The 12,508-nt window shown below is 41.1% G+C and overlaps 2 protein-coding genes across 4 annotated transcripts; one reads left to right on the plus strand and one right to left on the minus strand.

The window, feature by feature from the left end:
- Positions 1-196: 196 nt before the first annotated feature.
- Positions 197-2,101, minus strand: LOC122397732 (malate dehydrogenase, cytoplasmic). Its single transcript, XM_043397095.1, has 5 exons — positions 1,854-2,101; positions 1,371-1,566; positions 835-1,157; positions 383-760; positions 197-305 (listed from the first exon to the last, which is right to left on the minus strand). The coding sequence occupies exons 1-5, from the start codon at positions 1,854-1,856 to the stop codon at positions 204-206; spliced, it is 1,002 nt and encodes a 333-aa protein (XP_043253030.1). The 5' UTR covers positions 1,857-2,101; the 3' UTR covers positions 197-203.
- A 475-nt stretch (positions 2,102-2,576) lies between these two features.
- LOC122397792 (phosphatidylinositol-3-phosphatase SAC1) lies at positions 2,577-6,824 on the plus strand. Of its 3 annotated transcripts, none has more exons than XM_043397403.1 (9): positions 2,577-2,914; positions 3,106-3,183; positions 3,293-3,384; positions 3,460-3,800; positions 3,882-3,993; positions 4,080-4,426; positions 4,497-4,874; positions 4,946-5,113; positions 5,191-6,824. In XM_043397403.1, exons 2-9 carry the CDS (start codon positions 3,146-3,148, stop codon positions 5,467-5,469), a joined length of 1,755 nt encoding a protein of 584 aa, XP_043253338.1. In that variant the 5' UTR covers positions 2,577-2,914; positions 3,106-3,145; the 3' UTR covers positions 5,470-6,824. The 3 variants fall into 3 exon arrangements, with proteins under 3 accessions (XP_043253338.1, XP_043253251.1, XP_043253169.1); XM_043397316.1 differs by having other exon boundaries at positions 2,577-2,903; XM_043397234.1 differs by having other exon boundaries at positions 2,910-3,183.
- The last annotated feature ends 5,684 nt before the right edge of the window (positions 6,825-12,508 follow it).

A 12,508-nucleotide genomic window follows, 5' to 3' on the forward strand; every position in this document is an offset into this window, starting at 1 on the left:
CGCATTTCACTAGATCCCACATAATATATGATCTACATATACGTCGTTAATATATTGTACATTAGACCTATTTGTGTCGTTTTAAAGGCTTCATAAGACAACCATGGTTTACATTATATATCGTGCAGAAACTGTAACATTTATTTTTACAATTTCGCGGAATAAGGTATGCGTTTTTCGGAATCATCATTCCTTGATTTTAGTCACTTTTTTTGTAGCACATTGTTTGCTTCTGCACGTTCCTCTTGTAGCTCGTTGGATGTAACAGTTAATTTTGATCTTGCAACATCACTGATCGAAAGTCCCTAAAATTATATAATCGTCAAGTTACCTTTTATTTCTAAAATATATTCGGTTATTAGATGCTGTAAAAAATATTTACTTGTACGATTTTATATTGTCCGTTTTGTATATTAACTGGGAAAGAGAACACAATATCCTTTGGAATTCCATAACTGCCATCAGACAGTACACCCATGCTGACCCATTCTCCTGGTTTGGTACCCATCCACCAATCTCTCATGTGATCACCAGCTGCTTTAGCAGCTGACATCGCAGATGACATTTTTCTTGCTGATATTACAGCTGCACCACGTTTTTGAATCGTTTCTACAAATGTAGTGTCCAACCAGCCATTATTATTCACTGCTGCAGGTACTGGCTTGGTGCCAGATTTAAGGGTCACAATAGCATGGGAAGCATCAGGATATTGGGTTGAACTGTGATTACCCCAGATAATCACATTCTTTACTTTGTCAACCTGTTTGCAAAACGTAGATTCTATTAAGTTACAAACAATTAAATGCAACATAAATGACGCGAGATTAGAATTACCTGTACACCCAATCTAGATGCTAAAGCTGCTTGAGCACGATTTTGATCCAATCTAGTCATAGCTGTAAAGTTTTGTTTTGGGATTGTTGGTGCATAATGTGAGCAAATCAAAGCATTTGTATTGGCAGGATTGCCAACAACCAACACTTTAACATCTTTTCGAGCATGCTTATCCAAAGCTTCTCCTTGAACTTTAAAGATTTCTACATTAGCTGCTAGCAAGTCCTTTCTTTCCATTCCTTCCTTTCGGGGCATTGCTCCAACAAGGAAAGCAGCAGCAACATCTTTAAAAGCTTCAACTGGATCAGCTGTTGGTATAACTTCTAAAAATAAGAAAATAATCTTTTGCATTGTTTCTAAGGTTCATATTAACAGAAGTCACACCATGTAAATTTGTCATGTTATCTAATCTCAGTGTTGCGTAATAAGTACATGTTGCTCCTGTAGTTAACATTATTATATTGCTAAAGTAATGATAATATTGAAATATGTAGTTGCATATTATATTTTAATTATCTAGCCCATTGTCTTTGTACCTCTTAAAAGAGGAAGAGCTAAATCTTCCAGTTCCATAACTACCCCAGATAATACTCCCAACATAACTGGAATATCTAACAAACGAAGATTGATCGGTTGATTTGGACCAAAAACTGAACCAGCAGCAAGCTGGTACAATAGAGAATAGGCAATTTGCCCTGCCGCTCCTGTAACCACCACATTTATCGGATCACTCTGAAAAATAAGAAAAGAGAACAATTTAATTCCGAAAAGGAGTCATTACGAATTTAGATAATTTCTTATTCTCCATTAATCAATAATCCTATTAAAACAGGTGGTTAAAATGAGCGAGAATGGTGAAAATAATTAATGACCGTTAAAATAAGATCGGTAAACATTTTGAATGACTAATGAAGGTCAACCGTAGGTTAAGCGAATGGTGGACGTAATATAGATTGTAATAATATTATAAATTATTTTTGTAATATAGAAATAATTAATGTACTGCACTCGAGGCTTACCATGTTTCGGCGTTGCTTGAAGATTGCAACTGGCAGATAATAACGTAGAAAGCGATCGAACTCTCCAGATCTACTAAGGTCAATTAGAATGATTGCTGTAATAACATTGACGGCGACTGGCCTGGAAGATAGATTCGAATTCGAACTTATGCCCTGGAGGCCAAATATTACAGTTAACGTATTCCGTATTTAGCCAATAAGAATCTGGTAGTATTTAATTTATTTATCATTAACTACAGTCACGGAATATATAATTGTCGGGTTACATAATAGGAACAAAATACCATGTAAAAATCAATGTTTTATAACAAATAATCTGCAAGTCGGATTTTTGTCGTTATTTTCGCATATGCGTTTTGTTCGATCGCGATCAGCGATTACATCTGTAACAAGAATTATCGGGGAATTGTTTATTTCAAGCGTATTGCCGTATTGTATACATAATTTATAAGCAACATTTAGTTGCATAATATTTACAGATATTGTATAAGAGTTCCAAAATTTATTTAAGCGCAATGTCCAATCCAGGCATGTGGCGGCGCTTTCCGCATTCCTCATCAGAGGGCTACGAATAACTAGTTAATTCTCGTAAGTTCTCGAGTAGCATTTTAGTCCAAAAGTTTTTGAAAGCAGTTCTCGGTCTCGAGAGTCCAACAGTGCTAAGAAATTAGATATGGATTAAGGAACAGGCTAGGGGGTCTAAAAAACGTGTTTTTCATAATTTTTTTTTCATTATGGCTCGAGAGCGAGAAGTGCTCACATTTGTCTTTTCTCTCGACTCCCTCGAGACGGTCCGAAATGCATTCGTGTTTGCTTCGGGCAGTGTCGGGGAATCAAGAAAGAGGGAGAGTGTTAGTTCGTCTTTGCCGACTCTCAGAAACTCTATGAGTTCACGTATACGTGATTAGGCAGTGTGTGAAAGTGGAATGATGTGTTCCTGGTGCACTGAGTGCACTGCACTGCACCCAGTGCTCGGTCTGGTGACACTGGTGCAGAAGCAGCACCGTACAGCGGAATTGTGTGGAACATTGTGTGCGTTCCGAGGCATAGGTGCGTTTTAGGTACATACGGAGGTTACTCCGATTTTGACAGATTTCGATCATGCCAATTCAAATATTCAGTTGACAACGATTTGACGATTTATCCATAACTAAATTTACATCGTATTCTACTTTGCGTATATGTATAGGTTACGATTTTTCTTCTCATTGTAGTTTATATTTTTCTCTTATCGTATATCGTTTCTTACTAGTTTATATCCTTGTATCGCGGTAAAATTGTTGTGTGACGACATGAAGCTGCATACAGATGTATATGATAAGTTGTATTTGTAAGTCTTTTTATCTATAATTTTTAACGCAATTTAAGTAACGAACAATTGGATCAAAAAGTCTGTCTGTTGACACACGTACTCCATTATCAAATAATTTTTTTTTCAGATACATTACACCGGAAAAGTTCTACATAGAACCTATTGGGACTAAAGTGTTACTTGTATTTGATAGAGTGAGTCAGCAAATTTATACTCAAGGTAATTAGTGATATAACTTACGTTTACTGTCACTCAAACGTTAATTGTTACCGAACGACTTCTTTTATGTTTCAGCTGGCACAGCCAGTCAAATCCCATCGATTGCAAGTCGTAGGAAAATATGGGGCATAGTAGGAACCATAAGGCTGTTAGCAGGCCGATATCTTATAGTCATTACAAATGCCATAGACATCGGAACCATAGCTGGGCATCAAATTTACAAAATAGTTGCAACAGAAATTATACCTTATACGAAATCTTTATTGCATCTCAGCGAAAAGCAGCAACAGAATAACGCTACCTATTTAGAAATGATCAAATCTGTGTTGAATACACCGTACTTTTATTTTAGTTACACGTACGACCTTAGCCATACCATGCAAAGACTTCATAATACGCCACCTGAATTCTTACAGGTTAAGATTATTCGTTTAATTATCGTTAAATAATTGTTTGTACTTTACAATCAAAGTGCATTGCTTTTGTACCATATATAGATGCCACTTCATGATAGAGCAGATCTTAGATTTGTATGGAATGCTTATCTTTTACAAGATCTAACTTCAAGGCCTGAGCAGTACAAATTTTGTCTGCCTATTATCCACGGATGTATCCTTACTGGCAAGAAGTACCGTAGAATATACTCTCCCCTGTAATTTAACGATGCTTGGACTTTTCTTAACACTTTTTTACAGTTATATCGTTGAACACTCTCACTGTGTCTGGCAGTACATCGTTTAATTTATGTATCGTATCTAGACGAAGTATCCACCGTGCTGGAACAAGACTGTTTTCGCGCGGTATAGATTCTACCGGTAATGTCTCAAACTACGTAGAAACGGAACAGTTAATTGAATTCAATGGGCATCGTATATCTTTCGTACAAACGCGTGGTTCCATTCCTTTGTTTTGGCAGCAGACCCCAAACTTGAAATACAAACCTACGCCTCAGTTGAGCAACCACGAAGATCATCAAACTGCTTGCGCTCGACACTTCGAAGCTCAGATATTTCATTATGGGAAGCAAATTTTGGTCAATTTGGTAAGTGGTTAAGCAACTGGTTAAACTAACTTTAACTTTTACTTGTACATCAAATATTCCTTTCTTACAGATCGATCATCGTGGTCCAGAGGCTACCCTCGAGAAAGCATACCACAACGTAGTACAACGAATTAACAATCCGGACGTTCAGTACGAGAGCTTCGATTTCCACGCCGAATGCAGAAGATTAAGATGGGATCGGCTGAAGGTTTTGCTCGATCGGTTAGCCCACGAGTTGGAACAGATGGGTTACTTTTTCCTTCTGGACGACGGAACGTTATTATCTGCCCAGGACGGAGTATTTCGTACCAACTGTATCGATTGCCTCGATAGAACCAATGTTGTTCAAAGTATGATAGCAAAGAGGGTCGTTAACGATGCGTTATCAAAATTGGAGATTCTTAGGAGAATCGAAGATCACCCTAGCGTAGAAGAACATTTTAAACGGGTGACTATAATTTATTCAGTTATTTCCGTTGCGATTTCCCTTCATATTAAATTTTAATATACCATTACCAGATTTGGGCCGACAATGCTGATGTGATAAGTATTCAGTATTCAGGGACTGGCGCGTTGAAAACAGATTTTACTCGAACCGGGAAACGCACTAAATTAGGTGCTATGAGAGACGGCGTGACTTCGTTAACAAGATATTATAAAAATAATTTTGCCGACGGATTTAGACAGGTATGCGATTATTGTGCCTAGAAAATTGTTAATTTGTATATTTGTGCAAGATTACTTTTATTATATTCGTTTAACAGGATTCTCTGGATTTATTCTTGGGTCGTTACATCGTGCAAGATGGCGAATGCACATCGGTTCAATGTCCTTTAGACAGTGAAAGAAACTGGCGTTACGCCACATTCCCCTTGGTACTTATCGTTGCATCGTCGATGTTGGTTGCTCATATCTTTCTCCCTTCGAGATACACCACCGAAATTTTGTTATATATGCTATTTTGGGGCGCCATGGTGGGTGGTACGTTTGCAACCATTATTCATCACGCCAAACAATACGTGAACAAGCCAAAATTGCTCTAAAAGGATATAATTTCAAATAGCACATTTTGTGTAACACTTTCCACTTGTATTGGTAAGCGTTACACGCCCTTTGTTATTTTTGCTGTTAAAATTTTATATTTTCGTAATAGTAGGTGTTAGGGTTTGTTTCGAAATTTTGTAAAAAGAGTAGCAATCCGTTTTTACGGATCCGAATTTCGCACATACGTATCGCATTTTATTTCCAAAAAGTTTATGTATGTAAGTGCTATAATAGAGGGGTAAGCGTAGGCGAAATTAGGGAAACGTGTTTTTATTGATGTACATAGGTTTACACCGTAGTTGATCATATTAATTGATTATTAAAGCTCTCGCTTTTCCCCATGAAAGTAGAATAAGCTACGGGTTGCTAGGGACACTCGTTCCTTTGGATTAGCTTACAACTCCTACAAGGAAATCGTGTAAAGTATTGTTAAAGAGCCAAGCTGTTAGTTTTCGACAGCATTTGCCTGACTATAAAATCAATCCGTGTATAGTGCTTGGTACTTACCGTCCACGAATGACTGTTTGATCTTTCGTGCTAAATTTTAACATCGCAGGCGTGTCGGACCGTATGTAAAATCCATTTGCAGTTTAAACAAAATTTATCGAAGGTTAACGATAAATTAACATTGAAACGTTTCGATGGGAAACAGGTTTTTAGAATGTTATACGATCTAATGGACCGTTCGTAATTTGCGAGTGCCACCAGACCTAGTCAGAAAGCGGATCGCGTTTATAGACACGCGAAGACATGTTGCATCGTGTGTGTCATGACGTAGACGTACAATTATCGAACAAAAGTGTATGCTTTTAAAGTTGTACTCTACCGTAAGCCTGTAACAATCACGAATTCCAATCCCGATTAGTCCGTCTAATTGTAACTGAGAGATAGATAAAACGTTTTAGCGGAGAAATATTTTTTAATATTTAAGAAGTGATTTTCGTACCAAGATACCTATTCAGTTGGTATTCAAAATGCATCAATAAAATTAATGTTTTCTCTCTTGCAAATATATTACTGCGTTTCTCACGACACGTAACCGTTAGAAGCGAGCCTAGTTGAGGTAAGATTAATTTTAACGAATGTCTTCGAACAGCACCGTATACGATCGCTTGTTGTTCGTTTATTTTTTAACCCAAAAGTGTTTATCTGAAAATACTTCGTTCAGACTCGTCCGAATCCCTCCACGTGAAACCTGATGGTTTGGATCGTTCCATTTGCTATGCAGGGTGTTTCAGAAATACGTGTGAATAATTAACTCATTAAGGGTTAAATCCGATCGAAAAATGGCTATCTTTGTTTTGTAAATAGGTTGAGTATATTATATCAGAATAAAACAAGTAAACACAGGATGTAAATGAACGGTAATTATTGTTAAATACGAGGAAATCTACGTACGGGTACGGAATATTTTATTTCAACAAAAGTTTTAACAATTATTTTAATAATTCCAAGACAAGCAAAAACTTAACTCCTCTGATTACACGTGAAGTGTAATATCGTTTAAGTGCTGCTACAGGCTAGGCTAACGTGCGTTCACATTTGTTTTTTTATTTCTTTTAAAGCGTAGGGGGGAAACACCCTGTATGCTCGATGGAAATTGGAAATCACGCGCGGCGACAATGTCGTTTCGCGGCTGACTTGAAATGCCACGCCCGCGGGTCTCTCATTTATCCTCTATTGACAGAAAGTGGAGAAGGAAAACAGCCGGCCGATGTCATTTCCGAACCGAGGTAAAACTTTCCGTGGCTTTGAGCCTTTGACAAACGGCCGTCCGTAATTGGATTCGTTTTATAAAGTTCCAACGAAACGTGGAGCTTTTCTGCTATTAATTGGAGATGTAAGCGGCTCGCTGCCACAGCGACGCCGGTCCGGACTCTCGGGGTCTACGAGGTTGATTAATTTGATTCAATTACAAACTGCCGGCAGATCCAGGGCATCGATTTTATTACCATTTCTCTTCCCGTCGGGATCTTAGCGTTCGATGCTATGCAGAAGGGACGGGGGGGTGGAACGGGGGGGGGAAAAAAGTTCACGAGAACCCAAAGGCCGTTTTATCACCCGTGCTTTTGGTCTGTTCGTGGATTCCGTTCTATTCTCGAGAGTCTGCAACGCGTGCTCGTTGTTACGACGCAAGGTTATGTTCACCCAACGAACCGTATTGCGTCTCCATTTACGAAACTAAGCTCCCCAAAGATTTTTTGATCGAAGATCAAAGGTGAGTGGAACTTTGATCTTGAGATTGCGGTCCGTGAATAGGAACGTTATCGCGTTTTACTTGTATCTTAACGTAGTGATCGTAGTAGCCTTTCTTTCGTACGTTTTTTGGCGGGAAAACGTATTTGCTTAGATCGAAAGAATTAGGAACCGTGCAAGTTTTTAATTTAGTGGGGGGATTTTAGAGGCCAAAATAAGACGAAAATCAAGAATATCAATTTGTCGATGGAGGCTTCGTTAAAAAGTTATTAACAATTAAATTCAACAATTTCAAATCGTTCTGGAAAAATTATTTTCGGGCGAGGGGGTCAATTACAACCATTTTTGGTGGATAGACATACCCCCGAAATCCTACCCACTTTCTAGAAAAAAATTCGAGAAGGTACAAAACTTTGAACGTTAATAACTTTTTAACGAAGCCTCCATCAGCAAATTGGTATTCTTGATTTTAGTCTTATTTTGGCCTCTGGAATCTCCCATTACAATTTTTCCCAGGGTTGAAGAGGAGAGAAGCTAGTCATACGCGTGTATCGTATTTACGAAAATGACAAAGTAGGTGCGGTTTGTGAAACAAGATGGACGACGTACGTCGGTCAACAGGTGACGCGGAGTGCGATTAAGCTCTAAGGTAGCCCTGTTATATCCGGGCTTTGATCTGTCCCAGCATTTACTCCTCCCTCGGATATCGGGACTGGAATATATCCAATCAGTGCATCCGCTATTGTACTAAGAATTTCCAGCGCGACAGTAGGGTTAGAACCCCATATGTCCACAATGGTCGGAAGCCTTTCGAAACCTCTATTGTCTCTACAGGACAGTGGGCGCGTTGACACATTCAAACTGCTTGCAGGACCCGCTGTTCCGCCATTAGTGCTGTCCAAGTACCTTGAAATTCAACCCAGACAGAATTCCTTTTCTTCGTACCAATCATTGAAAACATTTTGCATTCATCATTTTTGTATCGAAACACATTAACCGGGTGAGTAACATCGTCAGTATTTTACGTTTATTTTTAAATAATTTAAAACTCTCCAAAAATCGGTCCATATTTTCACCACCCTCCGTTCATGCAAATTTCCTTTTGAAACCTCCCAATAAAATGGAGATTCTGTTAATAAAAAGACACCAAGCCTCGTGAATCATTTCAGTTACACGTAATAGTTCATCCACGCAGCCGTTCGACGTATTCCTCTGCACCCTCGTTGGATCCGGGAACGCCTGTCTGGCGATGGTAGTCCCAATTTGGATAACACCGTCCGTAGAGACTCACCGCGGCCGCGACCAACGGGCGATCGAGCATCGTTCGACGCAAGGATTTCCACCATTTTGCAGCCGCGGAATCTCCCCGACGCTTTATGCGGTTTCTGTAAATTCTGAAACGTCCGGAACGGTGCAATTTGCCGGCGCTAGGCGTTTCGCGCCGCGATTCCACAGATCGGCGAATCCGTCGACGGTGGATCCGGGCCAGTGTACGGGCACACGTGCACGCGTATGCGGTGTGTAGGTACGTAAGTCGGTTACGTACCTACTTACAGGCAGGTTCTGTGATACATGGAGGTCGCACCTAAATTTCCCTCGGGAGTCATTCGTCTCACCGACCTCTCGGCAACCCTCTCCATTTTCCCTCTGTCTCTCACCCCCCTCTCCTCCCGTTTTCTCTTCCTCCTTTGCGCCTTACCGCCCCGTTCTGTGTCTCGACGATCTTACCACGGCGTTTTTCTGTTTCGAACGTTTACGGCTACCAAAGATCAAACGCGTCTTTCGCAGGAACGGGGCCGGGGGTGGTTTGGACGTCTCGCTGGTCCCGTGCATTAAGATGATTAAAACCGGGTTGCGTTCGGTGGACGAAATATCTCCCGATGTTTTCAATCTCTCTTCCTTTATCATTGTTCTTTGGTTGAGTACCACTCGTCCATAAAAATCGAGGATCGCTTTTACGCTGGAATAATTTATTAAAGGTTGGACCCTTCTACTTTACAATTTTTTAATTGATTTTAAATAACTTGCGATGATTTGCTGTTGCAGGAAGAAGAAAGCAACCCTAGGACATTGAATGGCTGATCGAAGAGTGTATATAGTCGAGAGCTTGCGAGAGAGAGAGTAGCTGAGCGTAGCCCTCTGCTGGCGAACGGTGAACTATTTTACACCTTTTAAATAAGCATCTATACCATTAAGAATTCACGAATGAGAATTTATTTACACCCCTGTACGATATTAACAGAATTCCACGTTGAAGAAGCGTTCGTTGGCGTACGTTCGCCAAATATATCGACATTTTCTTCGAGAAACATCTTGTACAAACGCCACGGTGGATCAGGGGAGCGTCGAAGGATTAAAACCGCCCTCGTATTCCGGGCAGAAGTCGTCTCGAATATTTTCGCGCGGTGGAACGGGCGCGTCGTCGTTTCTTTTTCCGCCCGGCCACTGTCCTTTTCTCACTCGTCCCTCGCCGCCCCTCATAAAAGTTAATAAGCCGGGCGTAGGGTAGGTTCGTCGATCCCGAAGAAATTGCGGGAGACCAACGCGCCTTCCCCGCGACGTTTTATGCTGCTGTTCTATTCGCCGTTACGACCGACCTTCCTCCCGTAACCCACCCCCTCGACGTTGTTCCTTTGCCTTCCACCACCCCCCCCTCTGGTTTCCTTGCCGCGTCTCTTTGTCGCCCTGTCTCGCGCGTTTCTTTTACTGCCATCCGTGTACGTAACACGCTGCGGACGTCCCTCGAGAAAGGGTGACACGCGTAAAAGCAGACGAGCCCGTTCGAGCTGGAAATCCACTCTCGGGCAAGCCACTTCGCGTTAATGACTCTCGAATGCAACGAAATCTCCGCGGCTGAAAGTTCACCGGGAAATTCGACCAAAATGGGAGGGAATTCAGGACGCTGGTGTTGTAAAAGTTAGGCCCCGGGAGTGTCTTGCCCTGTGGGCTAAGGAATTACCGAAAGTTCCAATAAAGGTCCTAATTATTGTAATATATTGCAAATTTTTCTTACAATAAACTTTGTAGAAATTGTATTTTTAATTTGTCCACTTTAAAAGGAAGACACACGGTATTGTAATGGCTTGTTGTTTGTAGGAGTCCTGGACGCCAGGACATTGAATGGCCCGTCGAAGAGTGTATATATAGAAATAGATGATCGATTAAGCGCTTGTGAGAAAGGTACAGGTTGACCGTGTCCCTCTGCTGGCGAGTGCGGGTATTCCAATTTTTTAGTAAGCCATCTGACATAAATTCTAGCTACGCCACTGATATCGCGAGGGGAATTCCACTGCACCGTGTAGACACATTACTGCCTCCTTTTTTCTTTTCCGTAGTAAAATCGACGTTTCATGCGGTTTCACGAGGCTTGGACGAGACATTGTTCTCGGAACTGGTAGAATTCAAACCGACTGCACAAATGGGTTTTTAATTACACGACCGCCGGCCACTCGAGTCGACGATCGTTCGAGCTGAAGAAACATAATCAGTGGGTGGAATGATTCCGTCGCGAGTACTCTTAACGCAGATTGATGCAAGAAACGAGGCAATAGTCTGCTGCTAGACTCCTTCACCTCTTAACTTCCTGCTATTTCTTGCTTTAAAAATTCGAAAGAAACCTCGACTGGTAACGTTTCCAACGCTTGTAAATATCAATATATATCGATACGTTCGATGGCGTTGCGCTGCAATAAAACAGCGTAAAATGAAATGTACGAAACGTCAATTACGTTTGTTTCATAACGCGTGAAGCGGTCTTGAGTAGCCCTTGCTGTGCACCAAGCGTAATCATTAGCGCACCGTCGCGAGTTTGTAGCGTCTGGAAAGAAATGTTTTCTTAATTGTGACCTTTTTGTGTCTCGCGTTTTATCCTGCGAGCGCAAAATGGCCGACGCTAGCGCTCGTGCCACAGACGAGGTACACGAGTAGACCTCTCACCCAATGTATTTTTTCGGCCCATTTATCTGGGGCTCTAGAGCCACATTACTATTTTCGTGCCACTCGGAACATTATCAACAGATTTAGAAATGAATTTCAATCCCTTTCCCATAGTCAACTATTACACATAAACGAGATAAAAAATAGACCTATCGTTAGTGGGATGAACGCTATCGTTGTACCACGAGTGTCTTATAACATGAGATACATTCTTGTAAGAAGGCCTTAGTTTTCGTAATGCTTTCAATGGGTCGATGATCAACAATAGCCATAGCTTATGGTCACTGGTGGTCATCAGTGAGGTTGACATCAAGGTCAGCGGGCCAGTGAAGATCCAGAAATGGTCAAGAGATGGGACCGATCGAAATAGTTTCTTTGTAGACAAGACAGTCTTACCTGTTAACTTCAACCTTGGCTCTGACTGGTCTCCCCACCCTTTCATCACTTTAATCATATAAGCAGGGTCACTGCGAATAATTCTTCAGTCGCGTCGCGAATTCGGGAGTGGGCAAATAGCCAAAAGCGAACCGGGGACCACTGCTGACCTCCGATGGCCGCTGCTGACCACTACTGGCCAGCGCTGACCATGGCTGACCAATACTGACCAATACTGACCACTACTGACCACTACTGACCAGTGCTGACTCGCGTTCCTGCCACTACTGACCACTGCTGACCACTACTGACCAGTGCCGGACGGTGATGACTACGGTAAGAACTGTTCAAAAATTCTCTCCCCTCCTTTATTTTATCGTTTGATACCAATTTCGCTTCAATGAACTGATTTTGCCTTGCTTGCCTAACTGACGTTGCTATAATACGATTATTTTCTTACTTTACAGCTGGTCCAGTGGTAACTATCCTATGTCCTGACAACAAGTAGTAAGTCCACTCCAATTATTTATA

This window comes from Colletes gigas, unplaced genomic scaffold, assembly GCF_013123115.1.
Source record: "Colletes gigas isolate AHSC1104 unplaced genomic scaffold, ASM1312311v1 Colletes_gigas_Sc00001, whole genome shotgun sequence".
In the NCBI taxonomy this organism is placed as follows: Eukaryota; Metazoa; Arthropoda; class Insecta; order Hymenoptera; family Colletidae; genus Colletes; species Colletes gigas.

Coding starts and splice junctions, on each gene's coding strand:
- LOC122397732 (XM_043397095.1), bottom strand. Junction 761..834: donor CATCTAGATTGGGTGTACAG/GTAATTCTAATC, acceptor TTTTGCAAACAG/GTTGACAAAGTAAAGAATGT. Junction 306..382: donor GACAATATAAAATCGTACAA/GTAAATATTTTT, acceptor ATATAATTTTAG/GGACTTTCGATCAGTGATGT.
- LOC122397792 (XM_043397403.1), top strand. CDS start 3,146: ATGAAGCTGCATACAGATGTATATGATAAGTTGTATTT. Junction 3,184..3,292: donor GTATATGATAAGTTGTATTT/GTAAGTCTTTTT, acceptor TTTTTTTTTCAG/ATACATTACACCGGAAAAGT. Junction 5,114..5,190: donor TTGCCGACGGATTTAGACAG/GTATGCGATTAT, acceptor TTCGTTTAACAG/GATTCTCTGGATTTATTCTT.